Source organism: Galeopterus variegatus, unplaced genomic scaffold (assembly GCF_000696425.1).
Source record: "Galeopterus variegatus unplaced genomic scaffold, G_variegatus-3.0.2 Scaffold326, whole genome shotgun sequence".
In the NCBI taxonomy this organism is placed as follows: Eukaryota; Metazoa; Chordata; class Mammalia; order Dermoptera; family Cynocephalidae; genus Galeopterus; species Galeopterus variegatus.
Window position 1 is genome coordinate 588,461 of NW_007726437.1, and position 14,817 is coordinate 603,277.

General features: G+C 34.7%; 1 protein-coding gene across 1 annotated transcript in view; it reads right to left on the bottom strand.

Moving 5' to 3' along the window:
* Positions 1-14,817, bottom strand: part of FAM188A (family with sequence similarity 188, member A) — an 88,475-nt gene that overhangs the window by 27,158 nt on the left and 46,500 nt on the right. The window contains exon 10 of the mRNA XM_008567532.1: positions 10,755-10,835. Coding sequence (XP_008565754.1) covers positions 10,755-10,835 — 81 coding nt within the window. The remainder of the gene's footprint in view (positions 1-10,754; positions 10,836-14,817) is intronic.

Here is a 14,817-nt window from a genome sequence, read left to right on the forward strand (position 1 = left end):
CCCATCCTCAAACCATGAAAGTAAATCTTAAATATGACAGAATAGATTGACAATGCATATTCAGAAATATTTATCAAAGTTGTTTCTATTCAATAATGGGGTGATTTAAGTTGATCAGGTAGAACAGAAAATGCTAGTTCTTCTGCTAATTGCCTTCCATATAGGATGTAATATGTGTTAAATGATTTATAACTTAGAGATCTACTGAATTATTATGATCAAAGACCATTTAGCAATCTTAAACCTCACCCGCCCCCACCTCTTGCTTATCAAACAACATGGTTATATCATGATTTTTGGTAAGATTAATCTTCAGTCTTTTCAGTAACTTATTTTTTTCAACAAAATTTAACTGAGCACCAACACTGTGTCTAGCACTGCTCTAGGCATTGGGAAACAGTAGGAGACAAAACAGACAACAATCCTGCCTTCACAGAGCTTACTACTTGAAAGGCAGATAATATATAAAACAAGCAAGTAAAATATATAGTATATGACTAGTGCCCCGAACATTTTAAAAACTCTTACAACTCAATAACAAAAAAGATAAACAACCCAATTAAAAAACAGACAACCTGAACAGACATTTCTCCAAAGAAGATATACAACCAACAAGCACATGAAAAGAGACTCAACATCATTAGTTGTGGAGTATACTTACATTTATAAAGCAAATATATTTCACAGAGTCTAGTTCCCTATAGTTTCAGGTTTAGCCTAACTTCTTAAAAGTAAATATAAAATGTTAATCTTGCAAAAGACAGGAAACTTTCCCCAGGCTAAAAGTCTCTGCTGTAAGATAAAGAACTGTAACACAGCAAGGTTGCTGGCTCAAGGACAGACAAGTTACTCATTGATATGTAAAGATACTGGGAAATTGCTGTAGGGAAAAACAGTGTTTGCTAAGATCAAACTTTTGTTGGTGGATCAACTTAACCTTTGGCAAATTGAATTATGGAATGTCACTTTGCTTGTTACCAGCTTCTATTGTTAAACTATTACCCCACCTATGTTCTTTTCCTGTAACTTCCTGGTCTGGAGAATAGATGCAGGGTGAGAACCCCAATTTGTGGTTAATTTTGCAAGGAAGGAATGCCTGGCTCTTGAGGGTTCTGGGAGATTAACCCCTTCAGAGTCTCTCATTGCTCGGAAGAGATGGGCTTTGAGTAATCCTTTTGCGGCTCCGTCACCCAGGGGAAGAGAGATGATAAATCCATGTGAGACAAAGCAACAATTAGTTATTAGGGAAATGCAGATCAAAACCACAATTACTACTTTACACTCACCAGGATGGTTATAATAATAATAATAATGATAAAGGAAAAAGTCAAATGCTGGCAAAGATATGGAGAAACTGGAACCGTTGTATACTGCTGGTAGGAATGAAAAATGGTTCAACTATTGTGGAAAACAGTTTGGAGCTTCCTCAAAAAGTTAAACATATAGTTACCATATTACCTAGTAATTCCATGTCTAGGTATATACCCAAAGAATTGAAAACAGGTACTCAACCACTAGTACATGAATGTTCACAGCAGCAGTATTCACAATAGCCAAAGGTATAAACAACCCAGATGCCCACAAACTGATGAATGAATAAACAACTTGTGTTATATGCATTCAATGGAGTATCATTTAGCCATAAAAAGGAATGATGTACCGATACATGCGGTGATAAAAAATATATTAGAACTAGATAGAGGGGGTGGTTGCACAACATTGTGAATGTACTAAATGCCACTAAATTGTTCGCTTTTAAATGGTTAAATTTATGTTGAGTGAATTCCACTTTAATTAAAAAATGTATCTATATATAAGCATGTCTGTCTGTCTATCAACAGAGACAAAGTCAGAAAAGGCACGAGAGGGAAGGTTAGTAAAAAGGGCAAAGAGAGAGGCTGAAATTTTAGAAAGAGTGACCAGGAAAGGGCTCACTAAGGGGAGATGTGAATAATGACCTACAGGAAGAAAGAAATCTTTTATACAGATATCTGAGGTAAGATCACTTTAAGCAAAGAAAAGAGCAGGTGCACAGGGCCTGCCAAGTTTTTGAGGCAGAGGAAAAGAGGCAAGTGTTACCTGGAAAGACAGGAGGGGAGGGCAGTAGGAAATGAGATTAGAGAGGTAACAGGGAATCAGAGGAGGTTGGGGGTGGGGGGACTTGTTGGCTCTTCTAAGGACTGGCTTTTACTCTTAGCCATGCAGGGTTTTGAGCAGAAAGAAGAGTGACTCGACATAACTTACATTTTAAAAGGAACACTTAAAAGTTACTTAATTGAGAAGATGCTATAGCTTCACAAGAGCAAAAGCAAGGTCATCAGTTAGGAAGCTATTGCAATAATCTGGGAGAGAGATTTCTCCGATTTTTTCTTTCAGTCCTTTCAGGAAGGGACTTTGTCAAAGTCTTCACAGTTTCATGAATGTAATCCCTTCTCTTAACGGTTTTTAGAAGTTTTCTTTTGATCCCTACACTGTTTCAATTTCCCTTGTCCTTTTTTCTCATTTGTGCTGATTTCTGCTTGTCAATAATTATTACTCAAATGTCTGGTGATCCTTTTGTGGTCTGCTCATATTTATGAGAACTGTCTGTGTGGGCAGGACTTGTAAACCTCAATGTGGGGTTACTGGACTGGGCTATTCCACTGAGATACCCTAAACTGCAGGACCTCAATCTTTTCTCTTAACTTGGTCAATTTGCCCAAAGAAAAATCCCCTGGTTACCTGCCCTCGGTCTTCATAACTGAGATTCTACTAACCAACTCACCATGAGCCTAGTTCCACTGCCCATGAATAATACCAGGCTATTCCAAACTCCTTCCACCCGCAAAGAGCTCTCATTTCTAATCCCTGACACTCAGTGGTCAGGCCTTTCTTCATAAGATCAGTGGAAAGGTTCTGACTGAGAAATAACTTCATCTTAATTTTTACTTCACGTTTGTCACTGTCTTGCTCTGTAGCCTTGGGCAAGTCAATTTGCGTTTCTTTCTGTTTGTGAAAGTGTACAAATAAAAATCAAACATTTATGATATGATTTAGATGAAGACTACTAAACCCAAAAACTCTAAAGCCTGATGATGCAAGATTAAAGTCACTTTGAAATTTCTGAAGATTTTTAAACAGATGTGTAGATATCTGCTTTTTACAAAATTACTTAAAAACAAAACAATTTATTAGTACTAGATAATTTCAAGAGAAATGTGTCAAGTAAGAAAGCTTAGAATAGTTACTTCCACAGAGAAACTCATAGACTTTGAAACAGTGTAGGTGATACTGTACCAAGTTACCAAAAGATGCAAGGTATTCTAAATCATTCTTTCTCATATTATATTTAAGAAGAAAATTTAAATTTTAAGTAAACATTTAAAAGTGATGAATTAAATGGTGGTATGTACTAAAATCTTTATTGAAAAGGTATCACAAGAAATTTAAGGAAATCTTGAAACATTTAACAAACAGCACTCATGCTAGAAAAGTACCAAAGGCTTAAAACTAGACATGCGTAGTACACATTATTGCCAGAAAGTTTCAGTTAAAGATCTTTTGCTACAGCTCTAATTCTTTCTGTGGTTCACGTAGCTAAAAATGAAACACATATAATTATATGGATTAAGTAAAAAGAATGTTTTCAGGAAGATAACTCGTAAAATTGCTTCGATTTATGAGATTTTATCACTACTTACTCGACTCCCTCCTCCCAGTTATTTAAAATCTTATTTTCCAACTATGCACAACAAGAACATTATACATTAAACCAAGAACATGTTGTTGAAAAGGGAAAGTTTAACTGTTTGGTAAATCACTCCTTCAAAGTGAACAAGAAATAATTACAATTTGATTGGTGGATTATCTATAAATATAAAATACAATAAACTTAAAAAATCAACATCAATAAACCAAGGTCAAGTTCTAAATTAAAAGAGACAAAGGGGGCCGGCCCGGTGGTGCACTGGAGAGTGCGCCGCTTGGGAGCGCGGCGGCGCTCCCGCCCTGGGTTCGGATCCCATGTGGAGACCGGTTCCCGCTCACTGGCTGAGCGCGGTGCAGGCGCAACACCGAGGGTTGCGATCCCGTTACCAGTCAGTAAAAAAGACAAAAAGGAAAAAAATAAAAAAATAAAATAAAAATAAAATAAAAAAAAAAGAGACAAAGGGATTGCTATGGTCTGAATGTTTGTCCCCTCCAAAGTTCATGTGGAAGCTTGATCCCCAATGTGGCAGTGTTGAAAGGTGGGTCTTTGGGAGATGACTGGATCATGAGGGTTACTCTCTCATGAACGAATTAATCCCTTCATGAATTCATGGGTTAATGGTTAAGTGGGTTATTGTGGGAGTGGCTCTCATGGCTTTATAAGGAGAGGAAAAAGCACATTAGTGTTCTCTTGCTCAGCCCTCACCATGTGATACCCTGTGTCAAGATGGGACTCTACTGAAAGCCCCCACCAAGAAGGCCCTCACCATATCTGCCACTCACCCTTGGACTTCCCAGCCTTCAAAGCTGTAAGAAATTCTATTTCTTTATTAATTACCCAGTTTCAGGTACTCTAAGTGACAGAAAAATGTACTAATCAGAAATAGAAACAACCATATACAATGTTGTAAACTTAATTGGATCCTTGTGGGGAGAGGAATAAAAGCTGGGAAAAAAAGCATTTTAGGGACCACTTGCAAAGTTAATTTTTATTTAGATGGTGAGACTGTGTGTGATTCTTATGTTTGTATGACACTTTTCTGTATTTTTTAATCTAGCAATGTACATACGTTATTTTGCAATTGAAAAATAAAATACATGCTGTTAAGAAAACAATGTTAGGTAAACTATTCATTTTTCAAACCAAGTCCATCATTTTGATAATGCAAACCATCATGAGCCAGTAGCTTCAACTTCTGAAGGAAAGTAGGTTAGAAATAAGAAGGGTGGAGGGCCGAGCCCATGGCGCACTCGGGAGAGTGCGGTGCTGGGCTCCTGCCGCAGGTTCGGATCCTATATAGGGATGACTGGTGCACTCACAGCGCTCACTGCCTGAGCGCGGTGCGGCCGGTCTCAAAAAGGACAAAAAAAAAAAAAAAAAAGGGGGAAAAAGAAAGAAAAAAAAAAAAAAAAAAAGGGGGAAAAAGAAAGAAAAAAAAAAAAAAAAAAAGGGGGAAAAAGAAAGAAAAAAAAAAAAAAAAAAAGGGGGAAAAAGAAAGAAAAAAAAAAAAAAAAAAAGGGGGAAAAAGAAAGAAAAAAAAAAAAAAAAAAAGGGGGAAAAAGAAAGAAAAAAAAAAAAAAAAAAAGGGGGAAAAAGAAAGAAAAAAAAAAAAAAAAAAAGGGGGGAGAAGGAAAGAAAAAAAATTCAGTAAAAAAATTAAGCTAAATAAATTTAAATAGATATAATTTTCAATAAAACTGAAGTTGAAATGCCAGACATTTTTTTCTGGGAAAGAAAATACTAGAATTTAATATGGTGGTCAATATGCCACAATTCTCATCATATGCAAAATTTGAGACCTTTGTTAATTTTGTACATAAATACATCAAAGATATTTATTTGGAAAATTTGCAAATTTATGTGCCAAATTTGGAATAAGGAGCCAAAGCCATTAACCACATGACACTGGAATATTTTCATTGCTAACTATGAGACTACACATGGGTAATATTTGTGGAAATTTTAGAAGTCATATTCCTTGGCACAACATAAATACAAATTATTCTAAAAATTAAAGGTATATATATTTGAATGTCATTGACTTAAAAGAAATACTTCTAAATAATGAAAAAATGAGTAGAAATCAAAACTGCTACTATTTATTCGATGAAATGTAAATTTGTATTTTCTCTTACTTATAACATGCAGTTAATATTACTAATAATTTTTGTCCAAAAAATTAATTTAATTTTCAGGATGAAAAAACAACATTTCTACTTATTATCAGAGTCTAATACATAATGCTTTTATTTCTATAAAAATTTAATGATATGCATACAGAACATATAATACTAGTAATTATAACCTAAAACTCAAAAAAATCTGTCTAATTAGATACTTAATTCAGTTTTCCATTTACATCTGCTTAATTCTTCATTTTAACAGAGCAAAATCTAGCTCTATAAATAGCAGTGTTCGATCATTTCTAGGAAATAGTATAATTATTCCTTCACAATTATTCATGCATTAAATATTACTAGCAATATCTTTTATGTTATTAATTTGCTTAATACATATCCTTTCAACCCATACAGGTTAAATTCAATACAGCTTCTATCTGATATTGATATTTTACTCTACCTCAGCTAAAGATTTCTACTTTCCTAGCCATCCAACATTAAGAAAGTTTTTATCCCTCTACAGACTGGTTTCTTTTGGAATAAAGAATGAAGTTTGGGTCAAATGCTTTTCACAGCTCTTATTAGTGGTATATTTCAACGAAAAAAATTAAGTTATTTACATGGTACACCAAGCATTAGTCTGCAATAATAGATCCCCAACCATCGTTGACCTTTGGAAGGATATACAAGAAGGAAGTGATATCAGAACAGCTACAGCACAGCTCTCTACATGCCTACCTCCCAACCCCAATCCCACTCTTATGTGAAGTGCATATATGAATAAAATGCTTGGATCATAAGTGGGTTCATTCTTTTTTTTTTTTTTTTTTTTTCTTTTTGAGACTGGCCGCACCGTGCTCAGCCAGTGAGCGCTGTGAGCACACCGGTCATCCCTATATAGGATCCAAACGCCGCTGCACTACTCCCAGCGCCGCACTCTCCTGAGTGCACCACGGGCTTGGCCCATAAGTGGGTACATTCTACAATAGCAAAGCTGTTGAGCACACATCTTTCTGAGGCTCTAAGATCTAATCATTAGAAACATACGTCTCATTAGCCATCTCTACCCTTTATCTACCAAATCCAGTCCATCACCAAGTCTCAGGAATAAATCTCTCAAATTCATGTAGTTTATTCCTCTCTACATCATTACCCTGGATCAAATTATACTCTTTGCTTACCTGAAGTATGACAATGGTCTTGTTTACCCATCCCCTAGGTTATCCTTCAATATGTCTGTTCTTCACATTAGCCAGAGTGATCTTTTCAAAATGCAAATTTAATCCTGTTCCCTTCCTTCTTATGTGCCCCCAACCTACTCCCACCACCAATTTTTAATAAACACAGTGGTGGTCATTACTCTTAAATAAAGAGTAACACAGCTGACTACTTTTCCAGCCTCATCTTACGCCTTGTCCTAAGTCTCAGTGCTCCAGCACTCCTCTTTCAGTTGTTCTCACTATAGTCTTTCCCTCCTTCCTTCCACAGACATTTATTTGCTCCAACTACTTCCTCTGTAGAGAATGGGCCTTTCCCCCTCTTCCCTTCATTTAATCTTATAGATGCCTTAGCGCTCATTGTAGATATTAGTTCTTCAAGGAAATATCCCAATCTTCCAAAACTAGGATACATTCTTACAGCATTATAGACCGGTGCTTTGTCAGCACTTATCACACTGATAATTTTGTAAGTGTGATCATTTGAGTAATGCCTCCCCCATTAGAATGCACACCTCCATAAGAACAGGATCCATATCTACTTTTGCTCACCACTGTATTCATGATGCTTGGCATAAGGTCAGGTACATACTAGATGCCCAGTAAATATCTGATAAATAAGTACATGAGTGATAAAGATAGTAGCAAGTATTACCACCTTCAGCACATAAGTCACACAAAGAGTTCCATTGCTTTACGTAGGCATTTACAATGCCAAATTACAAATTAAAAACTTAAAATATGCTTTTTAACCTATTTGTAATGAGTACAAAGAAGTCAGCACATGAAATGTACATCTAGACAAACAAACATAACAGTTCTATAGAAAGACATCAAAATTTACAATAAATTCCTGAGGAAAAATAAAAACAATGTTTGAGGCCACAGAGCATAGGAGGGGTCTTCAAAAAGTTAATGGAAAGATTCATATTATCTTTTCATGCTATTTTTCCACAAACTTTTTGAAGTACCTCATATATAGTAAAGCAAACAAACCCACAAAAAACAAACCAAAACTCAAAAATAAAAAATAACAGAAACAAGACCACAGCCAAAATTGCTGGCTCAAATTTAGAAATATTAAAGAAAGAATAACCAAATAATGGTTCTTGTTATAATTTCTAGAACAGCAAAATTTCCAGTACTCTCTATATGATGAAAACTACACAAACACTAGTTTATACTTAAGAACATCTAAAAATGGATGCAATAAATGTTTGTCAAGTATTATCGCTCTCATTTACCATTTAAGTGATCATCCAGCTTTCTCTTACTTTATTTCAAAGGGGAAGAAATTCTTTACCTGCAACTCTTTTTAAAAACATGTTCAAAAAGTCCAAATTCAATTATTGTAAAATACATTTAGAAGAAAGTATCTATACTTTTAAAAAGCTTCTTAATGAATCATGAAAAAAATTTTTAGGGAATACAAATGTCACTGGAACCCAAGTGTGGAAAATTCGTGCAAAAGCTTTGTTCATTCAACTAATGAATCTCTACCCAACATGCCAGACTATGCACCATATCGTGAGACTACAAAGGTAAGTCTCAAAACAGTAACGATTAGTATAAAACCAAAGAGTTCTAAAAGAGAGATAAGGTACTCGATATGTATGATTTTTAACATTTATAATAAAGAATCTAAAGTCTTACTACAAAATTTTCCATAAACACATTATGTGCGTGTGCTCTTTCCTATCCTGACTTTTCTGGTAGCTCACGGATACAACAAATGAAGACAGATTTAAATATTATGCATGACTTACATGGCATACATTGAATTTGTGTTTTGTCAGGCCTACATCTATGTAGCAGGATGTTTTGTGCTTTTTTCTTATGAACTCCATGTCTCTAATTCAACATTTCATTGCCCATGGCTGGGATCTACAGATAAGAAGACGAATGAGACAGCCCCTGCCCTGGACAAGGCTCACTGCCTAAGATGGGCATCCAAAAAAGAGTGTGAGAAATAGTCCCTGTGTGTTGTGTGATAAATGCAACAGCATAATGGAACAAAAGCTATGGGAACAACAAAAAAATACTAGGACAGGTAGGTAAGAAGTATACTTCATAAGAAGGAGGGCATAAACACTCTTGTGACTCTGTCAACAACCCTAACTTTTTCAGATGCTGGAATACAAAATGTCTGCAAAGTCACATAGCTCAATTGACACTGTTCCTTGTATTAACTTTCTGTGAAGTCTCTCCTACTGTTTTGATAACAAAATCATTTCTTAAATGTCAATCATAAAATTTAAGATTCAAAATATTTTCATCTTATTATCTTTTATATTTAAAACTTACAGACTTTCATATAATTTATTAGTTTTCCTAATGTTTAAGAATAGGGCTGGAGGTAAACATAATAAATAATTCTTTGGAAAATACACTTGGTATGTAAATTAAAACTTATTTTCTTTTCTGGAAATTTATAACATGATGAAATCCTCACTCAGGAATTAGAAACTGTTTGGTTTCTATAATTCACATTCTGTTTTTAACTTCTTCCTCCCTACCTCAGGAGAGCAATAACAGCAAAAGCTTTCACACTAAATGCTTCATATCAGTAAGGTCTGTACTTTTAGAGTTGTACTTTATAGCTTTCCCTGTTTAAGAAAAGGTAAGAAAGTATCTTGCTCTAAATCCACTAGCTGGACTTTTGCCAGGATAGTAAAAGCAAATACAGTAATAAGGAATAAATTAGATCCACAAAACTCAGCATGGTCAATTAAGACTTTGGTGCAATTTATATAATTCATAGTTCCTACAGAAACAAACTTTGACAAATACATGATAAAAAAGCTCATGGAGTAATCATAAAATTGCATTAGAATTGAGATTTCAAAAATACAATTTTATATTTCCCCCTTCAGTCTAGCTCTAGCAACTCTACCTATGATACTAGAGACATTTAATAATATTTGTTGAATAATGAGAACAATGACGATGACAGCACTTAAGATTTACTGAGCATTTAACTTGTACTAGACACTGATAAATATTTTATATTTAAGCCTTACAACAATTCTAAGAGCTAGGTACTATAACTAATCCCTATTTAAAAGAACTGGGAAAAGACGCTGAGAGATGTTAGAAAGTGGCAAGGCTGAGATTCAAATAAAGACTGACACTAAGTCTTAACCTCTCAATTGTGGAAAAATATTATACATAGTTAAAGGCTGAGATTTAGAAATAGCTTTTTTTATAAAAATTTTGAAATAAACATTCAAATGCAATTCATCTATTTCAATATTATAATCATGTATATAGTAAAATTATGAGAAATATTCTATCTTAAAAGAGCACTTGACTTTAATACTATTGAACGATTAATAGACTTTAAAATACTTTTAAAGGAGATGTTGTAATTAAAATATTTTATATCATGTAAGTTAGATTTTTATCCTCCCTACAAAAGAGCAATACAAAACTTTTACATTCAACTGTTTTCTCCATAACACACGTGATTTCTGAAAAAAAGCAAAAGCTAAAGCTTCAAAGTCAGAAAAGATAAAGAAATTATAAAAAAATCATGACAGATTTTATTGAAATGATTCCAAAATCAGAACAGAATAACAATATGTTCTTTAGTATTAATTTAGATTTTGGAACAATCTATTTGTTTAGAGGAAACAGGCTGAAGTTTGCACAAAGATCCAAACTAAATATGGACTTATGTTACTTGTTTGCCTGATGTCATACTTTAAAAAAATCCTGCTATAAGCATACCTTGGCAAAAAATACGGTGAGGTGAGTTTCACTGCCAACAATCCAAATAGGGAATTTTGGAGATTTCAAGTAAGAACCAACCTAGAACAAATGTAGCAAAATTAAACAAGTAAATGAAAAATTTATACTGCTTGTTAAATATTTACCCGTGAATATTTGAAGCACAAGTGTCCCATTCATACTTAAATGGAATGTATTGTGCCAGAGTGCTATACCCATAGAGAGAGATCAAACCTTCAAGGTTATATACTTAATCTATAAACACTGCATATAGTACAAAAACTTGAGAGCATCATTTTGTGTGTGTGACTGAGAAAAAGGAAGCTTAATAGTCAAAAAATAAAATAGATTTAAAAAATCCATCATGTTCATACTAACCAATTCCACACTTTTATAAAGACATCTTAACTTAAAAACAGCTAACATTATCAATTAAATTTGCTAAATTTTCTTTTCTCACACAGACTGCCTGTAATTGAGGAATTCCAAGTGAATACTTGCCAGTCAGGGCAAATTATTCTTTCCTAATCAGCCCGAAACCCCTGCTGCAACCACCACAGTGGCCCCATGGAATTTATTCTTATCACTAGTAGGGAAGTAGGAAACAGGTACTGTTTTGTATTCACATATAGAAATATTAGTATTTTTGTCATATGAGTTAGATGTGCTAACACGTATGGAAATCTTGAACCAGTAAGAACGATTTAGGAACAGCAGAGAAGAATAAAAGAAAAGAATAAAAAAAATGAAAACCTCAGATCAGTTTCAAAGTAGAAGGGGATTTTAGAGGTGAGCAGTGCAAGTCCTTCAATTTATACATAAGAAACCTGAGAAATATACAGGATTAGTGCCTGGTCTGAATTTAAGCAACTAGTGTAGACCTAGAATTAGAACTTAGGTTCTCTGATTCCTACTCTGGTGGATTTCTATTACATCATGCTGCCTCTTGTGGTGAACAGTTTAGGTATTGTTTAATTTCTCTTTTTGAAAAAGCATGTTTGTGTATGTATATTTAAATTAAGGTAGAAGTGAAAAACAGGATAAGATTTTATACAGTAGGATAAAAGGGTAAGTAAATGCTGAACTCATGAAGTGTTTTATAATAACAAAAAATAAATTAATTGAGAGCAAAAATAGTGCAATTGCTTTGCGAAACAGTTTGGAAATTCCTCAAAAAGTTAAATGCAGAATTACCATGACTAAGCAATTTTACCCTTGGGTATACATCAAAGAGAAATGAAAACATATGTTCACAAGAAACTTGTACATGAATGTTCACAGCAACATTATTCACAATAGCCAAAAAGTGGAAACAACCCAAACCTCCATCAATTGATAAGCAAAATTGGTTTATCGTACAACAGAATATCATTTGGTCAAAAAAAGAAATGAAATGAAGCGCTGGTACATGTTCAAATGTTGAAGAACATAGAAAATATGCTATGTGAAAGAAGCCACACACAAAAGGCTACATATTGTATGACTCCACTTAACAGTATATGAAATGTCCAGAAGAGGCAAAATCCATAGAGACAGAAAGTAGAGAGTTGGGGAGGAAGCGGAAGTGACCACTAATGGGTTTAGAGCTTCTTTTTGGGGTGAGAAAAACATTCTGGAATTAGATAGGGGAATGATTGCACAACCTTGTGATTAAAAAACACTGAATTGTATGTATTAGTCCTCCTTTACCCATGGTTTCACTTTCCATGATCTCAGTTACCTGTGGCCAACCACAGTTCAAAAGTATTACATACAATAAGATATTTGGGGGTGGGGGGGAGACCATATTCACATAACTTTTATTATAGTATATTGTTATAACTATTCTATTTTATTAGTAGTTATTGTTGTTAATCTTTTAGTGTCCCTAATTTATAAATTAAACTTTATCAGAGGTATGTACATATAGGAAAAAACAAGTACATATAGCATTTGGTATATCCTTGCCTTCAGGCATCAACTGGGAGGTCTTGGAACATATTCCCTGTGGATGGGTGGGACTACTGTACTTTAAAATGGTGACTTTTATGGCATGGGAGTGATAAATCAATTTTTTTAAAAAGTGCACTATCAAAACCACCCATAGCTACCTTCCTTGGTGGGACGGGCAGTTGTATACAGAAATATCACTTCATTTCTATTAATGAGCATAAATGGTCAAAATGATATGCAAAATGTTAAATTCATTTTTAAAGGGCAATTTGCTACACTATCAAAGAATGGGAAAATGTTCATATTTACAAAATTAACACAAGCACAATTATTTCCTTAATGTCATTTCTCTAAGCATCTCGTAAAAAGTAAATGTACAAAGATTTTTTTGAAAAGTTATATACAGATGAACACCATAGGGTAATTTAGTTTTTTCAAAATGCTGTCCTGACTCAGTTTCAAGGCCCTGGCTAGAGGCCAGTTTCCTTGAAAAATCTCCCACTGATCACCATGGAGTCAGGTTCCAGACAACTAGAGACAGCCCCCACGCCCCAGAGCATACAGAAATTATTTCAATTAACCAATCCACAGAGAGCTCATGAAACCCAGTTATTCCTACCCCACTTGCCATACATAAACTGCACCTTCAGGTCCAGCTTGCTGTTACTCTGTCCCCAGATGCAACCTTCTGTGTGGCCCTGCCCGGCAGCCCTCTCTCATTTGGAGTTTGAAAGGAACAGCACTCTACCTTTCAACTATCCAAGTGTGTTGTGTTATACCATTAAACGAATCTTTAAATCTTATTAAAAAACAAAAACATAGTTAACTGATAGAACACTAGAGCAATATGTGAACAGGAACATACAGCAGCTACTCACTTCCCACTAAGATCATGAAGAGAAAACAGACATACTTTTGATCTACCTAAAAGTTAAAGAAAAGCAAAAGCACATACTTAGAAAACCTTACAATTCTGGTCAAACTGTCCATTCATTCATTCAACAAATATTTATTTACTGAGCGCCTAATATGTACCCAGCAAGATAATGTTCCTGCCCTCAAAAGGTCTATATTCCATTAGGAAAGACAACAGAAAAACAAATTCAACATTGAAAAAGTTAAGTAAGCAAAAAGGGTCACTGTAAGTAATTATTCCTAATGTGAAAAAGAGTAACTGGGGGCAGTCGAGGAAAGAGTCTGAGGCACAATTTGAAGTACAACCTGAAGAGGAGAGTGAACCATTCATTTAAAGGGCTGGACTATTCCAGAGAGAAATAACAGAAAGTACCAAGGCCTACTGCACAGGAAAGGGCTGGACATGTTTGGGAAAGTGACAGGACACCAGCATGGCTGGAGCACATGGTCCAGGTAACAGGATACAAACATTGCTGGAAAGACAGATAGGATCCAGATCATTAAGGTCTTACAGACTACATGGTAAATATTTCAAAATATAAAATCTCTATACCCTAGCCTCCTGCAAAACACATAGGTGTATGCATGTGCACAAACGAACACTTTCTTTTAGAATATATGAGTGCGTGCGTGAGTGTGAGTGTGTGTGTGTGTGTGTGTGTGTGTGTGTGTGTATTGGGGGGAAGGGAGCACAGTTTGATTCTCTGGTTGCCAGGCTGTCTCAGAATATCTTTAGATTATATAATTAAAGCCACTGAAAATAAAAGAGCTGCTACTGTTTAGCAATATGATTGCTACTAATGAGTAAGGGCAGGATGAGACCTATTTGATTATCATACCCATATCACTCCTGTCCAAGTGTTGTCATGAAAGAGAAAAGCTGTCTGGCCAAAAAGAAAAAGAAAAAAAGACGACAAGACACTGTTATTGTTACTAAAAATCATCACCACAAGAACCACTGCCATGGAACCACCATTCTAAAATGGAAAAGAAAATTAGATCTATTACTTTCTTTTTCCAAAATCCTGCTATCTGATTAAGTGCAAATCATTAGCGACTTAAACCTCATTTTATTTGGAATACCTAACAGTTATTTCAGATTGTGTAGGAAGGAATGAAATGTACAGCAATGAATGAAGAAGTATGATGGTAGTTCCTAACCCTTGCACATCTGTTAAAGAGTTTAATGTTATGAAATGTTTGGAATTTCTTTGAT